At 43.0% G+C, this 23438-nt stretch overlaps 1 protein-coding gene across 2 annotated transcripts in view; it reads left to right on the top strand.

The window, feature by feature from the left end:
* The window catches only part of SAP130 (Sin3A-associated protein, 130kDa), a 22518-nt gene extending 1613 nt beyond the window's left edge, over positions 1-20905 (top strand). Inside the window, exons 3-21 of one of the 2 annotated variants that reach the window (XM_010568215.1) lie at positions 790-1025; positions 1630-1788; positions 3480-3591; positions 5112-5236; positions 6080-6204; positions 6797-6947; positions 7163-7253; positions 7527-7631; positions 8712-8853; positions 9125-9246; positions 11849-12151; positions 13216-13390; positions 14673-14777; positions 15539-15900; positions 17316-17561; positions 17865-17990; positions 18877-18980; positions 19667-19780; positions 19999-20905. In XM_010568215.1, coding sequence (XP_010566517.1) covers positions 790-1025; positions 1630-1788; positions 3480-3591; positions 5112-5236; positions 6080-6204; positions 6797-6947; positions 7163-7253; positions 7527-7631; positions 8712-8853; positions 9125-9246; positions 11849-12151; positions 13216-13390; positions 14673-14777; positions 15539-15900; positions 17316-17561; positions 17865-17990; positions 18877-18980; positions 19667-19780; positions 19999-20157 — 3062 coding nt within the window. In that variant the 3' untranslated portion in view covers positions 20158-20905. Of the gene's footprint in view, positions 1-789; positions 1026-1629; positions 1789-3479; positions 3592-5111; positions 5237-6079; positions 6205-6796; positions 6948-7162; positions 7254-7526; positions 7632-8711; positions 8854-9124; positions 9247-11848; positions 12152-13212; positions 13391-14672; positions 14778-15538; positions 15901-17312; positions 17562-17864; positions 17991-18876; positions 18981-19666; positions 19781-19998 lie in introns of both variants that reach the window. The other variant, XM_010568214.1, reaches the window with a different exon arrangement.
* Positions 20906-23438: the final 2533 nt, after the last annotated feature.

Here is a 23438-nt window from a genome sequence, read left to right as displayed (position 1 = left end):
CTTCTCCGGCGGCCCCAGGCGGTGTGCGGGGACGCGGTCGCACCGGGCGCTGGGCGGGAGGAGCCACCGGCCCCGCGGCAGCCAGCCCGAAAGCTGCCTCGGTCACGAAGGGGAGAACAACGTGCAAATCTGAAAAGTGACGTCAGGGCAGAGTTGTTCCTTTGCTCCTTTTAAGCATGTTTGCTCGGCTGCCCGCGCCCCTCAGCTCGTCTTCTGCGTATTTTTAGCAGAAGTGATGAGTGAATATGGGAATGTTTCACGTAGCTGAAAATGGGCTGGGAGCCCTGATTCTAGTTACTGCCGTCCCTGCCAGGATCACAGGTTTTTGGCAGGCTACCAGAGGTGACTGGGGGGGAGCAGCTTCATTTTCAGGAGGGTTTATACTTGTTTTTCAGCCTGATATTCAGATACATAATGCGTTAAATGAAGACTTTTTAATACTACCTGTTTGTCGTGGCACCTTACAGCAGTTACTTAGGTACTTATGTATTTTTCACTTGAAAGAAAAATTAGTCAATCTTTGTTTGAAGAAGTTGTTTACATGGACTTATCAGAGATGACCCCAAGTTGCCCAACATTACAAGGCCCATCAGTTGTGAGGGGAACCAGCAGAAGGAGTGCCAGAGTTGCTAGGGTTTTCATCATTGGAATATGTTTAATTGTAGCGGTGCATTTCTTTTATTTAGACTGTTTCTGCCATCACATCTCTGACCTGGTGGGTTACCAATGTGAACCTGTTAACCTTTTTTACCTTTTTCCTCAGAGTTCCCTTTTTCTTTTTTTCGCTAGTGAGCGATGAATCTAGTCGCGACTCAGAAGTTGCTCCTAGAGAGCACATCGGCCCTGGTGGCTCTATACAATCTCGAGAAGAAAAGCAGGAACCAGTGGTGGTTCGGCCATATCCACAGGTTCAGATGTTGACGCAGCACCACCCTGTCCAGTCTGGTGCCCCAGTGACAGTGACAGCACCACCAGCACATTTGACTCCAGCTGTGCCACTTTCCTTTTCAGACGGGCTTATGAAGGTAATGAGGAGGTTCACAATTCGTAGGGACAAAAATACAATCTATATTACAAGTTAGAGTGTTGAGCAAAAATAAATCACACTGAAAACTTCCCTACTTTTGTTTTTTAAGCTTTCCTTGTGTGCTTCTACTGACTGCACATTGCCTCCTGGGTTTAGGTGTTTTGTATGATACATTGAGGACTTCATAGTATCACAGCATTATTTTTGAGGGGTGTGTTTTTTGTTTATCTCTTAAGAGAAGGGTAATTTCAATCAGTTTCTGAAATCTTTTCTCTGCAGGAGTGGATGAGAATATCAAATTAACTGTTAACACCCAGTGTCTGTAGGGGAATACTGTAGTCCTAACAGATTCCATTTGTGACTCATGCTGTATGTTAGAAGCTGCATGTTTCCACTACAAAAGATACCCTTTCTTTGTCCCAAATGAAAATGGAATAGCTCTAAATGACCAATATCCTTCCTCTCCAAATGCTTAACTGTACTTATACTTGTGCAAAGCTGACTTTCTCTCCAGGCTTTGACCCCCCCCAGAAATGATACCTGCTTCAACATTGAGCTCTCATTTGGAGTAGCCAATGTTTCTGTCTTTGTATTTCTTGCAGCCTCCCTTGAAGCCTACCATGCCCAGCCGGCCCATTGCTCCTGCTCCGCCCTCTACTCTCTCTGCTCCCACAAAGGTTCCTGGGCAAGTTACTGTGACCATGGAAAGCAACATACCACAGGCTCCAACAATTCCTGTGGCAACAATCAGTGGGCAACAGGTTTGGTTTTTTGGTTTGTTGTTTTTCTGTTCCATCTCACTGCATGGTCGGATCAATACTAATGTTGGTACAACTGAGGTGGGTTCTTGCAGCAGGAGGGAAGGTAGAGAGAGCAGGCTTCCCTATTCAGTGGCCACTGGTTGTTGGATCGGTTCTGCTTGGAGAACGTCAGACTCGGTTATCACTAGCTCTTTAGAAAGTTACTGATTCGTTGTAATCATCCAACTGACGTAGCACGGTGAGGCTGTGATAGCAGAGCCATATCCAAAAGCTGCTGTGCAGCTGAGTCTTTCCTTAACAGCTCCTGCTGTTTCAGTATCACTTGGAGAATTTCTAGTATAGACAAACTGCTGGAATTCATCACTGCACTGTTCTTTAGCTCTCCTGGGAGCAGATCAGAAGAGACAGGTGAACAGTTCATGGTTTTGCAGTGTATTCTTATTAAACCACTAGTGACAAAATTTGAGCGGGGGAGGTGTAGATAATGCTTTAGATTCCCCCCCCCTCCTCCCCCCGCTAACTTTGACTGCAGATCCAGTCCTGGTGATTTGAAACTAGTTTACCAGAACACTGTGGTAGGTTGACCCTGAGTGGGTGCCAGGTGCCCACCAAAGCTGGTCTATTACTCCCTCTCCTCAGCTGGACATGGGAGAGAAAACATAACAAAAGGCTCGTGGGTCAAGATAAGGGCAGTTGAATAAAGCAAAAGCAAAGGAGAACAGATTATTTTATTCTCCGCTTCCCATTGGCAGGCGATGTCTGGCCACTTACTGGGAAGCAGGGCTTCAGTATTTGTAGTGGTTGCTCCGGAAGACAAACATAAAATAACGAATGCCTCCCCTTCCATCTACCTTTACTTAGCTTTTATAGCTGAGCTGACATCATATGGTATGGAATATCTGTTTGGTCAGTTTGGGTCAGCTGTCCTGGCTATGTCCCCTCCAAGATCTTGCCCAGTCCCAGTCTGCCAGTGGGGGGGGCGGGAAATGTTGGAGAGAGCCTCGACGCTGTGCAAGCACTGCTCAGCAGTATCCAAAACACTGTTGTGTTAACAACACCTTTCTAGCTACCAATACAGACCACAGCGCTACGAGGGCTGCTGTAGGGAGAATTAACTCCATCTCAGCGAGACCCAGTACACTGTGAAGTCCCAGGGTTTTGATGTAAAGTGCCTTTAGGTGGATTTGAGTTAGGCTGGCTAAGGATGTGCAGCAGTTTCAGTGGATTTTTATCTTTATTAATATCCCTGGGAAGTCCAGAATTATAAGAAAATAGAATTAACTTGTTGCAGCATTTGCCAAGTTCCCACCGTTCTCTCAACTTTACTGGAGAGGTGGTATGAATCTATGCCTTAAAGGTCACTAATGGCAGAAGGGCCATCTCTGGCTGACAAGTGGGTGACTGCTGGCTGACTGTCACCCATGTAGCAACCAGAAAAATAGATCAGTGAAATAGATAAATGTGTACATCTTCCACACACAATGTCATCAGGCTCTGTAACTTCATCCTGTAGAAACATCTGCCTCTTTCTCCACTCAACTTGTAATGCATGCAACCTTTATACACCAAATATTTCTACAAAATCTCTTTTCTCTCTTTGGGACTTAGATATGGTAATAGTGTGGCCATTAATTCTTGTTGACACAGCTCATAAGTTTATTTTGGGTTTTGCTATTTCTTTAACTCTGCAGGGGCATCCTAGTAACTTGCATCACATCATGGCTACCAATGTGCAGATGTCTATCATCAGAAGTAGTGCTCCTGGGCCTCCGCTACACATTGGAGCTTCTCACCTACCCCGAGGTAAAAGATCTAGCTGCGCTATCCCTGCCTTCAGCTCACAGCCTCTCGGGGAGGTGCATCTAGCCTTCACCTCTAAAATTCTCCTCACTGCTAACGCAGCTAAAACTTCAGCTGTTAAAACTGCTAGCATGAATAGGTGACTGCTGGCCTTTTTAAGAATTATGTTGCTTTCAGCCATTTAGGGCAGGACTGTGTGACAGTGTTTAAAATGCTGGCAGATACCAGCATGTCTGTTATTCTAGTTCTATGTTGTTAAACAGTAAACACTTTAAAGAAAAAATATACACTGGTATAGACTGACCTGTCCTACAAAATGTCATGTTCATTCTTGGTAGCAAGTGTCACTTGCCTATGACAGTGGCACCTGGGCAGTTGTGAGGCATATTCTTGTACCCACCTGTCACAGGGTCACTTGTGCATTTTTGTGCATGCTAATATATCCTGTTGTGTGCATTTGCGTTTATCCTTGAGTTAAATGCTGGTCATAACTACAGGCTCTTGCCTCCCAGGATTTTGGTTGCTACGGCTTACAAAACAGGAGATCAGCCCCTTAAAAGAAGCCCTGGGCTCAGTACAGTCTGTCTGATTTCTGACTGTAGTTTTACTTTCAAAAGCTTATGGGTTAGGTTTCTAGTTCAACTTTAAACTGATCTGAATTTGAAGTACCATTTATTTTTATTTCCTCTCATATTTGATGTTATTTGGTCACTCAAAAATAAATTGACATGAGCAAAACCTAATCTTTTACTAGAGTAGGTGGGAGACTGTGCAGCTTTATTTGTAGCTGAAGTAAAAAGTAGTGTTGTTCACTTGATTCTTGTGGGACAGCTGCCACAAACTTTGTATTGTCAGTTAGTGTGTGTTTTCTTTTTTCTTCCTGCTCTTTTTCTTTCAGCTTGAATGTTAACTTTTGAGGTAATAATTTCAATTAGGGACATCTACAGAAGCTATGCAGTCTAGTCCATCAAATTATTTCAAGGCTACTTGCCTTCTACAGTGATTTCTTATGATCAGGAGACAGCAAACAGTAGACAAATTAATCAAATTGCAGGTTCAAAAGGGTTGATTTGTTTGGGGTTGGTTTGTTTGTTTGTTTTGGGTTTTCTTCTATTGCATGTGTATTTTTCTTCCAAACTTCATCAGGTGCAGTGAGATTATTGTTGGTATCAGGTGACTTATTTACACATTAGCCCAGTAATCAAACTGAATTATTTCTACTGACTTCCTTAGCTTGGAATAGAAGGTTGGATCATTGGATCCCCTGTAATAATAGGGGAATGAGAAGTATCAATAAAGCCAATTCATTTAAAATAATACCTACCCTTCCCCACATACTTTTGTGAACCTTATGTATTATTTGTTGCAAGCCTTACTTTTTAAACCAATGTCACCTGAACTGACATACACATGAAATACATTAAAACTGAAATACATACCAGCTAATGTCAGAGTCTGTCTCTGTGGTCATAATGGAGCCATTTGGGTGCACAGTATTTTAACAGACTTGCTTTGTTTCCCAGGTGCAGCGGCTGCTGCAGTGATGTCCAGTTCTAAAGTAACTACAGTCCTGAGACCAGCTTCACAGTTGCCAAATGCAGCTACAGCTCAGCCAGCAGTTCAGCACATCATTCATCAGCCAATCCAGGCAGGTAGCAGCCAGGCAGCTCTGCAGAACACTGACCGCCAGCTCCAAATTCTTTCTGGCACTTATGTGTAACATATAACCTGTAATTGTGTGTTTACTGGGCTGAGGCTACTGTCCGCTCTCTTCCAGTTCTGTTTCTTGGGTACCAGTTTTTAATAGCAAGTAGTGAAATGGTTGCATTCGTCCTGTGGTTTTACTTCCTTCGTAGACTTGGTGCCAGAAATTGGGTTTTTAACTGTCTCCAAAGTGCTTAGAAGCTGGGAAGAGGATTTAGTTCAGATACACTCGGGTTTTAAGGTCTGAAAAGTCTGGTGTGATATGCTCGTGTTGATTTATTCTTAAATAGACGTATTGATGTAGAATCTAAAAAGATCTTATTTTAATGTGCTTCTGTATATCTCGGCTTATGCACACATATAAGGGGAAGATTGTAGATACCTCCCTATGATAGTACTAGTGTTCAATGTTAGGACAAAGGGTTAAACATCCTTAGTTTGTGCTTTCAGTTAGGATCCCAACATAATCACCTTTCACTTCCTGTATATACTTGGATCAGGGTTTCTTTTGGTTCTGAAGGAAACTGACCTTTGGTTTTTTTCCTGAAGACCTTCAAAGGGTTAACTTTGTTGGTTACCAATTCCTATGATGTACATGCTTTGAAAACCAGGACAGATCTGCTTAGGAGCTTGCAGATCAATTCAGAAAGGCTGGAAATGTCTTAAAATGCCAAAACTTAGTGATAAGAAGTAGGAAGAGCAGTTTTAGCCAAGTAATTCCTAGTTATTCTCTAAACACCAGAATTTCTTTTCTGAATGTGTCTCTTTTTGACTCTTTTTTTTATAGTCTCGTCCTCCTGTGACAACTTCAAGCACTATTCCTCCTGCTGTGGTGGCAACTGTCTCAGCCACAAGAGCTCAGTCCCCTGTTATAACTACAACAGCAGCACATGCTACAGAGTCAACCCTCAGGTAAAGATGCTTTGAAATCTACAGTGCTCTGACTTTACAGAGGCTGCAGGCAGGGAAAACATATGTGTTAATCATCCAGAGCTGATAATCCTCTAGATGTGGGATGCTATAATACAAAAATAGTAATGCTTGCATGGTGCAAATGCTTTCAGTTCTGTGAATAAAGATTACTATAAATGTGAACTATTGCTCTGTGTTCTGAGAATGAAGGACCTTAATGAATCAGTTTTGAAGTCCTGCTTCCAGGAAAGCAGAGTTTCTATTGCAGGAACTTGTGGCTAATTCGGCCCATCTTTTTTTATGAAGACGCAGTGAAAAACGACCCATGAATGTTGAAAAGCATCCCTGACAGAAGGCCTCTTTTACAAACTGATAGGAGTTACTGATAAGTCTGCACTCCTAGTTGGGTACATAGGGCAGATGAGGACAGAACAGTGTAGTTCAAATTTCTTAACGCTGCTTTACCATGTACTTGATAGCAGTGTTGCTTTTGCAGAGGAGGAGACCAAGGCCTGATGGGTGTTCCTGAATTTTGTCTTTCATATTTAGTATCCACATGGTTATGTTCATGATTATTTTTCTTTCTCTCCAGTCGACCCACCCTGTCTATCCAGCAGCACCCGCCTTCTGCAGCTATTAGTATCCAGCGGCCTGCACAGCCGAGGGATACAGCTACTCGGATTACACTACCATCTCACCCAGCTATAGGAACACAGAAGCCGCAGCTCCACACCATGGCTCAGGTAAACTGTAAGAATTAAAAAACACCCTTCATGCTTCTTCTAGATGTCTCTTTTGTTTATATCTTGAAGCCTAAGATTAAATTTGGGAAAAGAGTTAGTATTAGGTTAGAAATTCATGTTCTTTATGGTCAGTGCAACATTATTCCATACTAAGTATATATTTTAAATGTACTAGTCTTTTAACTTGAAGGTTTTCTTTTCTTTTCTTTTCATAGAAAACCATTTTCAGTACTGGTACTCCAGTGGCAGCAGCAACAGTGGCACCTATTTTGGCAACAAATACCATTGCTTCAGCAACCACAGCTGGTGAGTATTCCTAATGCTATTGTGGGAGAGCTGTGGGGTGTGGGTTTTGTTGTTGCTTTTTGTTGTTTTTCCTCCTTGAAGATGGGACCTGATTACTTTTGAGGAATTCTTTATTTATGGCAAAGACTGCATTTAGGAGTGCATGAGCAGACTTCAGGAGAGAAATTACTGGGTTTTTCAGGGAGATTGTCTGGGTTGGGGTTTTTGCCTTCTTTATTTGGATATAGGTAGGGCTTTGTAGAAAGATCTTGTATGGGTTTTTTTTTTCTTTAGGTTCTGTGTCTCACACACAAGCGCCTACAAGCACCATTGTCACCATGACAATGCCCTCCCATTCTTCCCATGCTACAGCTGTCACAACCTCAAACATCCCAGTTGGTGAGTGATTTCAGCTCTAAGAAGAGCGTGCAACGGATGCTTCGATTTTTCTGTTTATGCTAGCAGTGTTTGTGCATATTAGCAAATGAAGGAGGGGAAGAAAATCAGTTCCAGCTGGGAGAAACCAATTAACAGGTCTGCTGTGGCATAACTGTTTTAATACCAGGGAGAAATAGATGTTCTAGGAGGAGTAAGTAATAAAATGGCTCATTAAATTACTCAATTGAATTTTCAGACCAACTTGGGCCTTTTGGCATTTCAGAACCTGCATTGTATATACTAGAAGTTGTAACTGTTTGGTGATAGAATATGGCTTTCATAGTTGATTTTTTTTAAAGTTCCTTCCTGTGCTTCTTGAGGCATTAGGTGTAGCCTAGTCGAGTTTGATTAGTATGTTAATTTGGAGGTAAAACACTAAGGTCTAAAGGTGGGAACTTTATTTGCCGGGATGTAGAATCTGCCTGAGATGTTTCCTACAGAACTGCATAAGTTTCCTTTTTTCATCTCTTTTCCTGCTGACCTCCTTCTTGTTCTTTTGAAATCTTGTAATATCTTTCCCTGCCATAAATACCCGAGGAGTAAAGTTATATCTCCATACATCAGTGTTTCCTGTAAAGCTTTTGTAGGTGTTTTCTTTCTTTTCTTGGCCTCTGTGTATACTTGCCTGCCTTGATCTCGTTTCCCTCAATCTCTGCCAAGTTCTGCTTTGAAAATTTGGATAAATAAGTTCTTGACAGCAGGAAGGATTGGGTTGATCCTAAAAAAAAACCCAATAACTTCATTTGAGCACTGGAGTAACTTACTCTGTTAGCAAGTATAATTTATATATGCATTTATAATATCCATCTATTCTGGTATAAATTGATGGAAAAAATGCGTCGTTTCCCTTGCTCTTTCTGCCTATGGAGGAAACCTATCATCACTGTGGATAGGAAATCATCTGGGGATGGGGTGGATTTTTTGGCTTGAGGGGGAAGGTAGTAGTATAGGGGTTTTTGCCAGGAGAATTAATCTTGCCTCTGTAGCGTTTACCAACTTTTCCTTTGACTGTCAAATGATTACATCTTTGTCTTTGTGCAGCTAAAGTGGTTCCTCAGCAAATCACGCATACTTCTCCCCGGATCCAGTCTGATTACACAGCAGAGAGGAGTAATCTCATACCCCTTTCTAGTCACCGGGCGTCTCCAAACCCAGTAGCAATGGAAACCAGAAATGACAACAGGTGGGGAAATAACAGCTCTGTGAATGAGAGTGTGTGTGAGTATGTTTTGAGTGCCTTACTGCTTTTCTAGGTTCCGCTATGCTGGAAATAATATGTTTTAAAAAGCTGAGGTGGGGGGAATTTGGTAGTTTTGAATTAATCATTATAGTTGAGATACTTGATAGCTTATGACGGATGAGATTACAAAACTCAGGGAGTGGCCCAAAGGCAGGGGTTGAAGATGAACTGTTGAAATGGTGTGTGTAATACTTGCTTTCTTTGATGCCTTTAGGCAGTCGGTGCCTGTCCAGTTCCAGTATTTCTTACCAACATACCCGCCTTCTGCCTATCCTTTGACTGCACACACCTATACCCCCATCACCAGCTCAGTGTCCACAATTCGCCAATATCCAGGTAACGCTAGCTTTGGGGCAAGCTCACTTTGATGTTTTGTTCAGTTGTTTAAAGCTTATGTATGAGCTTTAGTGATGGGAGAAGCTAAGAGGCTTTTATGCTTGATTCTGACAATTTGTCGCAAAAAGTCTTTGAGTCGTTGGCTGAGGTGAAAATTCAAGGGCAAGGGCTACTGAAGTACTTCAGAGGCCCACTAAATCCAGCTAATAACAGTCGTCTTGGGAGTTTCACATTTGATATCCAAGGGTTTGCCTCTCTAAGTAAAAGGTTTTGATTCTACAAATCAAAACAGTTCAACTCCTCCAAACCAGTTCTTTGATGCATCTTCATTCCCTGGTGTTCTGATGAGCCCCTTTTAATCTCTTTCCACAAGTGTACAGTTTGAGAGAGAAACCTGAACCAAAAACAGAAAAAATAAGCTCCATTGCACACTTTTGCATTAGTGTTCTATTTAAAAGAATGGAGCAATTAATGTGTTTAAACTGTTGCAGTAATTTGCAGACAGTGAAAAAATAATGTGTAATATGAGCCCACATAGTCAACCCAAACTTACGTCATTCTGTGACAAAATTTGGAGCACTTTTACTGAGTGGTTTAGGACTGTTCTCTATAAGGTGATAATTTCCACAATCCAAAGCATAGGAATATGCATGACTTGGATTTTCATGGAACATCTGTGTCTGCTGGCAGCATGTTACCCTTGAGCAGTATGGAGATAATTGGGAAGGACTTGGAGGTGGCAAAGCCTATTTGCTGAATGGGAAAGTATGCACAAGGAATTGATGAGCTACTGGGGCCTGTTCTTTCTGTCATTGAAAATCCAGTGAGAAGTTGCAAGTCTTGACTATAAGTCATGTCATGATTTGAGGTGGGCTTCAGGATGATTAAATGACTCACAAAAGGGACAGGTGAGCTTCTTTTGTACCTTCCTGCACTTTGGCTGAAGGTTTTAAAGGAGAATGTGCAGGTGAGTGGTGATACTTGGTGTTGGCAGCTGCAGTTGAGGAGTGTTACAGAGCCCCTGACAGAATATGATCACAGACTGTCCGGAGTTCCAGTTCTGGTAGCAGATTGGGGCAATGGTAGGCTCATGCTAATTTTTAAAAAAGCAGATGTAGGCTCTTCAGCAGGAGGTCATTGACAGAGACATTTTGCTTGTTAAATTGAGTTGAAGGATCAGCTGAAGGTACTAATTATGGCAGTAACTGGTGACAACTCAAAGCAGCGGATTCAAGGCATCAGGAGGGACATGCACCTGTGCTAAGCACAGCCAGGTGAGGGCTTAGATAAAAGTACAAAGGAGATTTTTTTAAAAGATCATTGAGATAAGGACAGTTGATGTAGAATTTTGAGGAAGAATGTTGGGTTTGGCTTTCCAAATGCTGGTTGTGTTTTCATATAGTCTCCCAAAAGGATTTTGTTGGGTAGGAAGTTCTGCAACAAGAGTGTTTCGCATAAGGTATTCCACTAAGAGAATTAATGTGCCATACTTTATATAGAAGTCATTTTCAGGGACCTGGTGATAGATTTCAGGTTTTTTATGGCTGTTTTAGAGTGTCTTGTCAGCACAAGAACTTGATCGAAATCTTGTGATAATGACAAAAACAGCTTGTTCTGCAATGAGAGGGCTCTCCACTGTTAGCAAGCAAGTCCATTGTTGGCAAGTTCGCACTTGCATTCTGTCTATGGCTGCAGAAATCGCGGTACTGTTCTGTAAAGACTGGAAATCCAGAGATCCAGGAACTGCAGGTAGTCTAACAGTATTGTTAAATGCTGCCTGGGAGAAGTGTAATACACCGGATAGTGGATCTGGAAAGATGAAATCATAGTTGCTTAGAGCTGTAAATACAAATAAATTAATTGAACTTCCTAGAACAGGTGCCTCATTGGAAACATTGTTCTGTCGCAAAAAGATTTTGTGTTTGAGCTGTGGGATCCAGCTGATAATTGCAAGCCCTGTTCTGAGACAGATAAGATTGTACTCAATTTCAGAACAGTTTATCCACTTGCGCTAAGGAAGACTTTATTATTATTATGTGGCTGGGGAAGGGGGATAAGGAAGTAAGCCCTGGTTTAAGGTACTTACACCTGAGTCTCTGCTTGCTTTTGTACAGTCAAAGGTTTGGAGTTTTTTAATTGATATAATGATAAACTCTGTGGAAAGACTCTCTATTGAAAAGAAATGGCTTAGGCTTCTGGATGGTTGGTTTTTTTTCTTTAAGCAAGGAAAATGCCAAGTGTTAGTACTTAACAAGCATTGTAAAATAAGATAGTGAGAAAAAATAGTGCACAGCTTTCTGAGGCTAGAAGCTGGGTACAGAAATTTAAATTGAGTCTAACTAAAAGTAGAGATATACTTGATCTTTTCTCTCTTGTTGCAATTTGAAATAGAAAATGGAATGGAAATAGAGTAATGTTTAATTCTTCTGGCAGACAATCTGGCCTCTCCACTCTCAAATTTACTACTGCAACAAGCAGGCTAGCAAATTAATTTTTCAAAGCAAAATAGTCTTTGGAAAAAGTATTTATGTGAGAGGTGCTAGGGGAAACTGAGGCAACCCACTGGCTAGGTGTGACAAGGTACCTGTGTTGCTGCCCCCAGTTTCAGCCCAGGCGCCCAACTCGGCCATCACGGCTCAGACTGGTGTCGGAGTGGCCTCCACTGTCCACCTCAACCCCATGCAGCTGATGACTGTAGACGCGTCTCATGCCCGTCACATCCAGGGCATCCAGCCAGCACCCATCAGCACACAGGGGATCCAGCCAGCACCAATCAGTGCCCAGGGCATTCAGCCAGCACCAGTTGGGACCCAAGGACTCCACCCCGCCACGCCAATTGGCACGCAGGGACTGCAGCCAGCACCAATCAGTGCTCAGCAGCCACAAGCTGACACGAAGACTTCGGGTAAGAGCAACCAGCGAAGTCCATGCTTCAATTCAGAGCAACTGAACTTCGGTCCTACAAATTTTGCTTTTTTATTTTTTCCTTGACTAATGATCTTGTTATAGTCTCTGTGGACCAGCAGTGGACACTAAATACATTCATACACATATTGTCCCAGCAAATATTTTTTACCTGTTTCTTAATTTGTTTTGGGGGTTTTTTTTTTTGTGGGTTGGTTTGGTTTTGAGGTGTTTTTGTTTTTGTTTTTTTTAAGCGTACTGAGTGAAGTGTGTGGGTAGCCTTGAGTGAGTTACTTCAGTGGAAAAGACTGGTAGTGCCTGAGCTTAAACAATTCTCTTCAGTAAGGCCTTGTGGGAAAAGTCATTTACAAGTAAATGGTGTTCTCTGAACTGTTCCAGCTATGCATTAGATCACAGTGGCAATTAAAATACGGCCAGATACCTTCAGCAGTGGGTAACCTGATCTTGAACTGTGATAGAAACCATCTTTCATTAAAAATGACTGGTCTGATGAAACCCCAACAACTTACTGAAGAAATGGGATATGGCAACTGAGAGAATATGCTGTTGCAAAGCTGGCAGACATACTGATTGTGTGGTGACTTCCTGACTGTCTAAATGCTCTGCATCAGTTAGTTGGCCAAACAGGCTTTGGCAGAAGGTCAGAACATAAACACAGCTGATGGTGCTTCCTTACATGTGGCATGTATTGCCACACAGACTCTACCAGGAGTGTTATTCTGTTGACCCAGTTGTGTTGGTGATCTCCCTAGTGATATCTGCGTTTTCCATTTCTTCTGGAAAAGATTATTTCCCTAGCAGCAGTTGTTAGGCAGGAGGTAGTTTCCATCTTCCCTGCAGAAGGTTCAGTGATCAGCTTGCTTGTAGCAAAGGTATTGCTTACAAAATAGTCTGAAAGCACTGCAGTTAAAGACTGAGGGAGCATGGACAACAGGTGATCTGCAAACACCTGCTTTGTCATCAAATTTCCTTAAGTAACTGCTGCTTTTTCCTCTCTGTATCTGTTCTTCTCTCTGCTGTGTCAATGTCCATCCCTCCCAGCAGTAGTCTTGGCAGATGGAGCCACCATTGTAGCCAATCCTATTAGCAACACATTCAACACGGCTTCTGCAGCAACTACAGTTGTGCAAACCCACAGCCAGAGTGCCAGTGCCAGTGCGCCAGCCCAGGGCTCTTCCCCGCGCCCAAGCATCCTCCGGAAGAAACCAACCACAGATGGGTGAGTAGAATTGAAAAATATGTGAATGACACTTCTGTGCAGTCTAGCCCAGCTAAATGGAATCATTTCAGTGGAGATAAGAAAAGTTCTAGCAGACTATTCAGCTAGCAGTTGTTGTGAGTAACCTGCTGATCTGTGAAACACACTTCTTTTCCTCCCCCAGGGTAGGATATAGTTTTCTCTTACTGTCAGTAATAAAATGAGAAGAAGGACAGTTTGTCTTCTAGCTCTTGATAGTGACCTTTTGAGGGCAAGTAGATTTGAGACTTTCTTACTTAGTGTAATAAAAACAAAGAGTTCATAATCTAATAAAATTAGAGTTCCGTGCTTTGTCTTCAGTGCTTTTCTTGGAAGAATATGTGGATGAGTAGAAAGGACAGGATTAGTACCCTGCTGTGAAATCTGATTAGGAAGAAGGGAGGGAGTAACTTAAACTCTTAAAATATTTTATGTTGTCTGTCTAATTTTAAATGCCTGAATAAAGAGGCAAGAGACAGCTTTAGAATTAACAATGCATTTCCTCCTGACTAACAACTGAAAATATTTGGAACTGATATGTCCTATGAGACTAAAATTGCCTTTTTTTTTTTTTTTATTATTTGGGTGGAAACCTTTTTTTTAAGGCAGAGAAGCTGTAGAACTGAAACAAATTAAAGAAGCAGAGGTAGATCACTAAAGAATGTTTCTATTTGAGAGGTTGATTATTTTGGACAACAAATTGACTTCCAGCCCCACAGGAGACTGAATAGTCTCTAAGATACTTTTCTGTATTCAGCCCTGTGCTGCTTAACATCTGCATCCAGGGCTTGAGGTCCTGGAGTCAGGATTTGACACAGTCTATTCCAACTAAACGAAGCAGATGCCTATCTGAGCACTGTTTGGTTCCAGATGATTTGCTCAGTCTTGCAATAGCAGTGGAGGACAGTGGCATAGCCAGACCTCCCTTTGTCCACTGTTGGAGCCTGGCAGTCTCAGTAAGATGCTCTGCCTGGCAGGATAAAAGTAAAGCTGGCATTCTTGGAGAAGCCCTAAATGGGGGTGAGACTAGGCTAGAGCAACTAATCTTTTATCTTTAAAGAAAATAAAACATAACATCTAATTTGAAAAGTGAAATGAGACTCACTCTGTAGTGAGTCAGTTATACTGAAGACAGTGATACAGCAATGATACAGCCGTAACTCCTATCCTGGTTTGGGCAAGAGAGGGTTGATTCCTTTGCTCTCAGTGGTATTCGTGTTTGCATCAGGGAGGTGGGAATCTTAGATCTGTCTGTCTCTTATAGGCTGGCAGTCCGGAAAAGCTTAATTCCACCTCAGCCACCTGAAGTAGCTAGCACACGTGTCGAGAGTACTATGCGAAGCACATCTGGATCACCGAGGCCTGCTGGGTAAGACTGTAGGAAACAACCAACTGCATCATAATAGTTTTACTATATTTGTTTGATTTGTATTCTTTGGCTATTGGAGCATTTCCTTTCTTTTGGGAAACTGAAATCTATTTTGAAATTGTCAGTGTGATGACTTTGAACAGATTTGAGTAGTTCTGCTGCTGTGAAGCTGAGGCAGTAGCCTTTTAAAAGGTGTAGTTATGAGCTTTCATAGAAACAAACAAAAAACCTTCTGCTGTTATAAAGGATAGGCCTTGAAACTTTTTTCTCTACTACTTGGGAATTAATGCTGAAGAAAGGTAAATGGAGCTTCTGCCCTGCTTCAATTTTGATCAGTGGCTTTACAATTTAGTGGGTTTTAACTATGGGCCACAGTGGGAGCTCTTGAAAACAGAGGATGGGGAGCAGTACAGCTTTGGGTAACAGTTCCTTTTGTCTGCATTGTGAAACTGTCTTGATCCTTTTACAAGTATTTTGAAGTTACCTGGAATTAGTCATGAGATTTGCTTGTTACAGTGAGTGGAAGAAAAATAGCATCTATAACAAATACAAAAGATTAGAAAGGGAGTGGAGGAGGAACTGTAACTGAGATGACACCTTCTCCTGTTGTTAAACACGTTATGGAGCCAGGTGTTACTTGCGGGTGCAGGAAAAACTGGATAGTGTGAATCCAGCTTGGCTCATTCACTTTGTGCTGGGTGGTCATGACCGAGATGCAGTTAACTTCAATTTGGTTTGCTTTTTTTTTTTTTACATTACAGTGCCAAGTCCAAACCTGAAATTCATGTGTCCATGGCCACTCCAGTCACTGTGTCTATGGAGGCAGTGTCTAATCAAGGCAGTGAGCAGCCCACCATTGCGGTCCCCCCTACCTCCCAGCAGCCCCCCTCTGCCATTCCAACAATCATCGCAGCAGCCAGTCCCACTTCGCAGCCTGCAGCAGCGCTGTCCACCATTCCAGGAGCTGTCCCGGCTGCTCCACCAACTTCTACCACAATTGTGGCAGCACCCGCTCCTCCATCAACCATGAGCGGTGCCCTGTCAGCAGTGCTGGGTCCTGCAGTACCGGAGATAAAAATCAAAGAGGAATTGGAACCTATGGACATAATGCGACCAGTATCTGGTAGGTGGTTGTTAATTACCAGATTGCTTCATTTTTTGTTGAGACAGTGGAGAAATTAGAAGGATTTCAACATGTCCATCTTGAAAATGAAATTGCATCTCTTTCTTGGTAGCACAGAGCACCAGTCAGAGGGCTCCCATATGCCTTGTTACTCATGAAGTTCTTCTTTGCCTTCTCCCTAATCTCCCATGAAATCACTTGTTATTGTGACTGCTTTGTTCACATTCAAATATCCAACTCTAAAGGGTGTGTGTGAATTCCTTGCTCAAAATGCACATGCTCAGCAGCAGTACCAATATATTATGGATCAGTTCAGTTAATCTTGGTTTTCTCACAAATCCTACTGTTCAGGTCCAATGGCCTCTCTTGTATGTGGAAAAACTAGTGACCAGAGTAGGACTTCGTAGGGCCCTCCTGCAATTCGTGGATATTTTTCTCTAGAACTTTTTAAAGTGTGCATTATATTGCCTTACTTATCCAGCTTGGCCTTAGTTGCTATCAGATGGCTCGATCAGTAAAATTCAGACCCTTATAGATGTCAAGTCGAGCACTACACAGTGGCGAAACGATAGGAATGCATCCCACATTCATGAGTATCAGCGTTCTGTTTTAGTTGTTGGTTTTATCACTCTTCTTAAAGCTGTATGTTGTCCTGTGATGGAAGAAGCTGCTTGCTACAGATGTCTCTGGAGCACAGGCAGATAGCATTAAGTTCTTCAGGGTTCTTTTGTCTCTTACTGGCAGTTGTGGATATGCCAAATTGTCAAGAGATCCTATCACAGAAATTTTTTGCTGTGGCCTTAGTCACAGCCGATTTGAGCTTTTTCCTCCGAATGTCAAGGAATGTTTCTTCAAGCTACCTGCTGCTCTACTGCCCAACTTCAGAGGTGTGTTGATTGGTGCAGTAACCTACTGATGTGGTGCTGTTGACTTGGCGGTACAAGTAGACTCTTGCAAGGAGAGTACTGCAAACCCGATTTGATTGCGTATGACTCTCTACTTTTAAGAGGAAAGGGACTTGCTTGCTATTGACCGATCCAGGCTGGCGTACGTGCAAAGATACATCTTTTACAGTAACACAAGACAGAAGTTAGCATGGATTCCTTTTTGTAGCATTAAACTAACATAAGCTTCAAATATGAAGGAACTGAGGGACAATTATCTCTGCTTTCATTGTTTATGCTTTTGTATATGAGACACTAAAGATCTTAGCGTATAGGCTTATCCTAGCGATTGCTGCTGGCTTAATATCTGGCCTTCTACATAGATGGAGCTGAAGTGCTTGTACACGTCACGCTCCTCACAATGCGCTGAAACAGGAACTACTGTCAGAGGCAGTGTTCAAATAATGTTAGTGTGTTACCTTTACACTGCTGATGGTGTGGGTTCTTTTCCTCTTTCCTTCCTCTCAGCAGTCCCTCCTTTGGCAACAAGTACTGTGTCTCCATCTTTGGCATTGCTGGCCAACAACCTTTCAATGCCTCCAAGTGATTTGCCACCTGGTGCCTCCCCGAGGAAGAAACCCCGTAAGCAGCAGCATGTCATCTCCACAGAGGAAGGGGACATGATGGAAACAAACAGCACTGATGATGAGAAATCCACCGCCAAAAGTTTGCTGGTGAAGGCAGAGAAGCGAAAGTCTCCTCCAAAGGAGTATATAGGTAACGTCATCTCTAATGTCTTTTTTCATATGCAAGCATCTGTATTTTCTTTTCCGTTTGTTTCTCAGAGAAGGTGCTCTTGCCATTCTCCCACATCCTAAATACAAATGATACAGAATCCAAGTATCTGTTCCTCAGTGCTGTGTGTATAGTGATGTTCAGGGAAAATGACCTTTCTCAACACAGCGCATTATTTTGTATGAGTTAGTGCTTACTGATCTTCTGCTGATGTTTTGTCATGCTGATCTCCTGCTTTCACCTACTTAATGATGATAATACAGTTCTCCCTGGCTCCTTTTCTAGATGAAGAAGGTGTACGATACGTCCCTGTGCGTCCAAGGCCGCCTATCACATTGCTGCGTCATTATCGCAATCCTTGGAAAGCTGCTTACCACCACTTTCAGAGATACAGTGATGTCCGGGTAAAAGGTCAGTCTGCCTCTTGTAGTTTGACAGTTTGATTCATCCAGGGTGAACTGCTTCACTGTACCTATTAAGAGTGACTTAGGAGCCTTCTTAGCTAGCTGGTGTTGATAAGCAATCCCACAAAAAGGTTTTGATTGCAATTTGGGAAACAAGGGCTGATCAAGCGACCTAATGTCTTTCATTAGCTAGATGTTGCCTAAATCTCTTCTGCTTTCAAGATAAAGGAGGGAAGAAGGGACTGACACTACACAAAATTAGCTATAATTGTATGGTTGAGAAATCTGTTTACGTACAGTGATGGAAACTTACTAAAGAAAGGAGTCCTTAAAGTGACATGCTATGGTGATATGCTACAGTTTAGTTTTGTAATTTTCTTACTACCTAACAAACTAGTCTTGTCAACTACCAAATGGGCTTTTAAAGAAGCATTGGGGTTTTTTTCTAATATGAGGAAAATAGAGATCAGATACTGGTTTTTAGGCTTTTTTAGCTAATATCTTAAATTTTTTAAGCAGATTGGGTTTTCACAACTGTGTAAATACATCAAGGAGGGAGTAGATATGTATTTCGGTGGTAAAGGATGGATATTTTACTTTTTCATGCAGGGTGTTTGAAACACTGAGCACTACATTCTTTAAATGGGGAAAAATGGGATGTAATACAATTTTTCTGGAAATACAGATAACCTGTTAATAAGCAAGAGCAGCGGTCAGATACGTGGCAGATGGGTAGCAAAATGATGGCAGATGGGCAGATGAATCAAAACGTTGCTCATTGTCATTTATTAGGATGTATGGAGAGCAGGATTTGGCTTAATGTTTTTGTTTGAGAGGAGGCCTGGGGAACTCCTGAAATTTGAATAACATATCTTTGTATTTCCTGGTGACAGAAGAGAAGAAGGCTATGCTACAGGAGATCGCCAATCAGAAGGGTGTATCCTGTCGTGCACAAGGGTGGAAGGTCCATCTCTGTGCGGCACAGCTACTACAGCTGGTAGGTGCATGGGGCTTGCCAGCTTCCTACGACATGGGGGAACACGGAGTTGTGTAAGACAGGAGGATGTTTTTACAAACTCAGTACGTGGTCATCTGACATTGGGATACCGTAAAGGAGCTGGTGTGTAGTGCCCAAAGGGAGTGGGATGTGCTTTCCCCTTTCTCAGGAATGTGGCGTAAGTGGCTTGGAAACTTAGAGTGTTGATTTTGATCCAGACATAAGAGCTGATGTATTTTGTACAGATGATCAAAATTGGCAACTCCCTCCTGCTGATGCACAGGTCTGAAGAAGCGTCTGTTTGGGATGGTGCGGCTGATCTGAGGAGGCAGCACTGATCCACATTCCTGGATGCTTCTGTTTCAGGTTGGGGGTGAGGTAGGTGCTCTGCATTCTAGCACCAAACTCCCCAAAACCTCTGCATTCCTGGAATAGTATTGTGAGAAATAGGGGAAACAGTTCTGGTTAGGATCCATGTTTGTTCAGAAGTGGAGCAATTCTGTAAATAGGATGTTAGTAAGAATGATAGTGCCATGCTCTACATCAGAGGCTCCATCTTCTGAATTACTAACATGAGCAGCTGAGAGGGGAACAGATGATCATCTTCTCTGTGTAGCTTTCTTAATGTGGGCGAATGTTTTCTGGCCTAGCGGTGAACCTTCTCATGAAGTGCTAATGTCTTTTAGACGAACCTGGAGCATGACGTGTACGAGAGACTGACTGCCCTGCAGGAGGGACTCATTCCTAAGAAAAAGGCAGCAACCGATGATGACTTGCATCGAATCAATGAACTGATACAGGTAGGTTCCTGTGGCCTCTCAAGCCAGCAGAACTGCCTTACCCTTAATTACAAAATATCCTACTGCAGTTAGTAAGAGCTAAAGCTGGCTTAAAAAATATGGCATAGGTACACTTCCTGTGTTTCCCATGTCATCAGTTACAAGCGGTGTTAGGAAAAGGTACAGTGGTTACTTAGACTGGACAGTCTGCTGTTAATGACGACAGTGTTTCATTTCAGGGGAATATGCAGAGGTGTAAACTTGTGATGGATCAAATCAATGAGGCTCGAGACTCCATGCTAAAGGTCTTGGATCACAAAGATCGTGTTTTGAAGCTTCTAAACAAGAATGGAACTGTCAAGAAAGTGTCCAAATTAAAGCGAAAGGAGAAGGTCTAAAGCCCAAATAATGACTCTGGAAACGGAGAATGTGTACAGAATGGAGTTGAACCTTTTTGTAGTTTGGGTTTATTTTTAAGCAGAGCATCTGAATAAAAAGGATAAGTTTAGGGAACAGATGGCAACAGATGGACATTTGAAGCCTGGTGACCTGAAGGGATTGTCACTGATCTGTCATAATGAACAAAGGTTTCTCTCGGGCTCATCCCTTTTTGAAGTCTTTCCAGTCCCATTTGTTTAACCCTCCTGATGTGTCAGTGCCTACTAATTGGAACTAGTGAAGCAGTGTGCAGCGGACAGTGCTCTCCTGTTCTGCAGCTTAGGGGTAAATGTACAGAAGGTGTATATACACCTGTAATGCAGGGGACACAGGGAGGCTGACATACAGGTATCGACCCAGACAGCAACCATGCTTCAAAGCATTGAGAATGACACCACTTTCAGTTACCCCATTCAGTTCTTGTTCTTCTGACCTTCCAGTGTCTGAAGTAGCCTTCTTAAATCAGTGCCACTGCACTAGGAGATCTGCCACATCCAGAATCTCCAATGGCTCAGAAGTCCTAGCTCTCAAGTTAAAAAAAAAAAAAAAAAAAGGAAAAAAGGGGGTGGGGGGAAATAATTTCAAACTGATTTTTGTAGTGTCTCTGTGTGTGTGTGTGTACGTGTCTATGTTGGTGCTCTGGGATACTTGTTTTGAAGTACCTCTTGCAACAGAGGACTTCCTGTAGCTGGTGTAATGTTAATTGTATGTACCACATAAATCCTGAAAACATTAATAAAGGACTTGGAGGTTTTTGTATGTGAGCAGTTTGTATACCTTTATACTAGTGAAACTATTCAGCCCATAAACTCAAAAACAAGTTAAAGCCTTGAAAGAAGCCTGTTGGGGAGAAGAAACAGAATGTTGGAAAGTAGTCAGCCTCTTGTGCTGCGGAGGGAAGGATAACTTACAACTTAGTTCATGTTTCAGCTCTGGAAGATGCAATATGGATCTGCATTTAACCTTAATTTTTTAGAAAGGTTGCCAAATCAATTCATTTTTAGTGTCCTCAGCAGGACACTTCAGTTTCATGAACTAATTCTGTTTTAAGAATACTTTTTTTTCCCCTCGTCTGGTTATAGGGCTGTTATCTTTTGAGATACCAAGTTCTTTCAGAAGTTAATTAGAAAAAATGGTATTTAATTCCTCATTTCTGATTTTTTTTTAACTAGATAAGTAGAATGTCCGTATTCACACTGCTCTTGTGTTTTTAACACATGCAAAACCAACTTCTTCCAGATTTGTCTGGATGGCAGTCTCATTTTCTTATTAGCTTGATTTTAAAATAAAAACACTTTCATTGTAAGATACAATTCTAGTATAATGATATTGTAACTTCGGTAATAGAAGAGTTAACATAATTGTTTGTTAATTTCTTTGGCTAGAAGAAACAAAACATCAAAATATCCCTGCAGTTCCACAAGCCCAAGAAGTGTGCGTATATGTCTGTATGTTGAAGTGTAAGAGACTCTGGCACAGCACAAATTAAAATGCATGAAGTAAGACATGATAAGGTGGGAGTCAGACTGCTGCTTATAACCTTGTATTTCTTGTGCTTCAGGAACATGCATGACTGGTCAAATACTTGTTTGACGTTGTCGTGGTAATAAAACACTGACCCCTCATCGCTCCCAGGTTCGTAAAGACTCTGCAAGAAACTCGCTCATCATTACGAAGTTGCCTTTTGTAGGGCTGAGAACTGTTTCGCATTGTTGGCAAAGGGCTTTTGGATGAAATCCAAGGCATTACCAGCAAAGGGTGAGGTATTTTGGGGGAGGAATGGAGGGAAAGACTCTTTTAAGGATTGCAGAAGTTAAAAGCTTGCTTTTAATCCTTTCTTTTAGGCTATTCTCATGTAATTCTTTGGAAAGACTCCTGTAGTAGCCTTAGTTTTCATAAGCTGGTATTTAAGGCTATATTGTCTAGACTAAAAAGATCATGCTATTTATTCCATAACCTTAGGATGGTAATAATTCTGGTGTTGTCCTAGAAACCATACTGCTTCTGTAGGAGAAAGTAAGATCTGCTAACTTTCAGTTGGATTTCTCCAGCTAATGTTTTCTCGCCTCGTATTTATTCTTTACGCTTAGATCAGGACTGGTATACAGAAATTCCATTTTACAATCTTAAAGAGCCATACCAGTTTATGTCTTGAGGTTGAATGTGGAGTGTGCTTATACCGGGATCTGCAAAATCTGTTCTTTGGCTTTTGTAAATGTTTTGCCTGTGTTTTTAGAAGGAAATTAGAAAGTCGCATTGCGGTTTGCTGCAGGGTTCCTCTATTGCCTAGCTTGCTGTACACTGAGAACACCTCATGCAGATGGAACACCTTGACTTTTAAAGCAATCCTCATCCCAGAGAGTTAATTTACTCAAAACAAGCAGCTGAGAGAGAAGTCTCTCCATTGAGAGTGCAGCCTAAGCCTCTTATTTTTACAATGTGTCCCAAAGCCACTGACGGAATAACTACTTCCCTGCGGTATTTTTAGCAAGAAGCAGTTAGAAATATTAAAAAAAGTAGGGTTGGTTGCGGTGCGGTCGTGACACTTGCTATCCCGATTCGTCCTGCCAGGCCCGATGAAGTAGCCCGCCGGATGAGCCGCGTCGGTACCTACGTTCCTGTGACGGCCTCGGCAGAACGGGCGTCCGGGCCTCCCTCACGCCCGTCCCCTCAGCGGGAAGCTCCGACCCGCGCTGGGCAAGGCCGGGGCTGTGTCAAAACGGGCCGGAGCCGGCCAGGGAGGCCCGCGGCTCCCCTCAGCCGGGCACTGGAGGCGGGACGGGTCCCCGGTCAGGGAGCGCCTGCCCCGCCCCCGGCGCGGCGGGACGGACCAAGGCCCCCAGGCCGCGGGGGAGGATTGGGGGGACGGTAGGCCAGTGGGCAGGGTCTCCCCGCCCCCAGCCACGGAATGGATGTTTCCGCCCGCGCGCCCCTCCTCTGGAGTGCCGTCGCAGCGGCTGCTGGCCAATGGGAGAGCGGCACCCTCGCCAAGTGAGGGTGTCTTCCCCCCCACGCCCCCCGTCCCGGTCAGCGCGCAGCCGAGGGCGGGGGAGCCCCGCGGGCGAGTGGCCCCTCCCGCCCCCGAGACTGTTTGTCCTCGCACGTGCGGCCGGTCACGTGACGAGGAGGGAACCCGGCCCCGCGGGTCCCCCGACCAGGAACGGAAGTCCCCGGTATCTATGGTTCCGAGGGGGGCAAGAGCGCCCTTCCTTCTCTATGGTCGCGCTGGCACCGCGGGGCC

Source organism: Haliaeetus leucocephalus, unplaced genomic scaffold (genome assembly GCF_000737465.1).
Source record: "Haliaeetus leucocephalus isolate CR32 unplaced genomic scaffold, Haliaeetus_leucocephalus-4.0 Scaffold240, whole genome shotgun sequence".
NCBI lineage: Eukaryota > Metazoa > Chordata > Aves > Accipitriformes > Accipitridae > Haliaeetus > Haliaeetus leucocephalus.
Note: the sequence above shows the minus strand (reverse complement) of the source record. Positions and strands in the feature narration are given on the sequence as shown.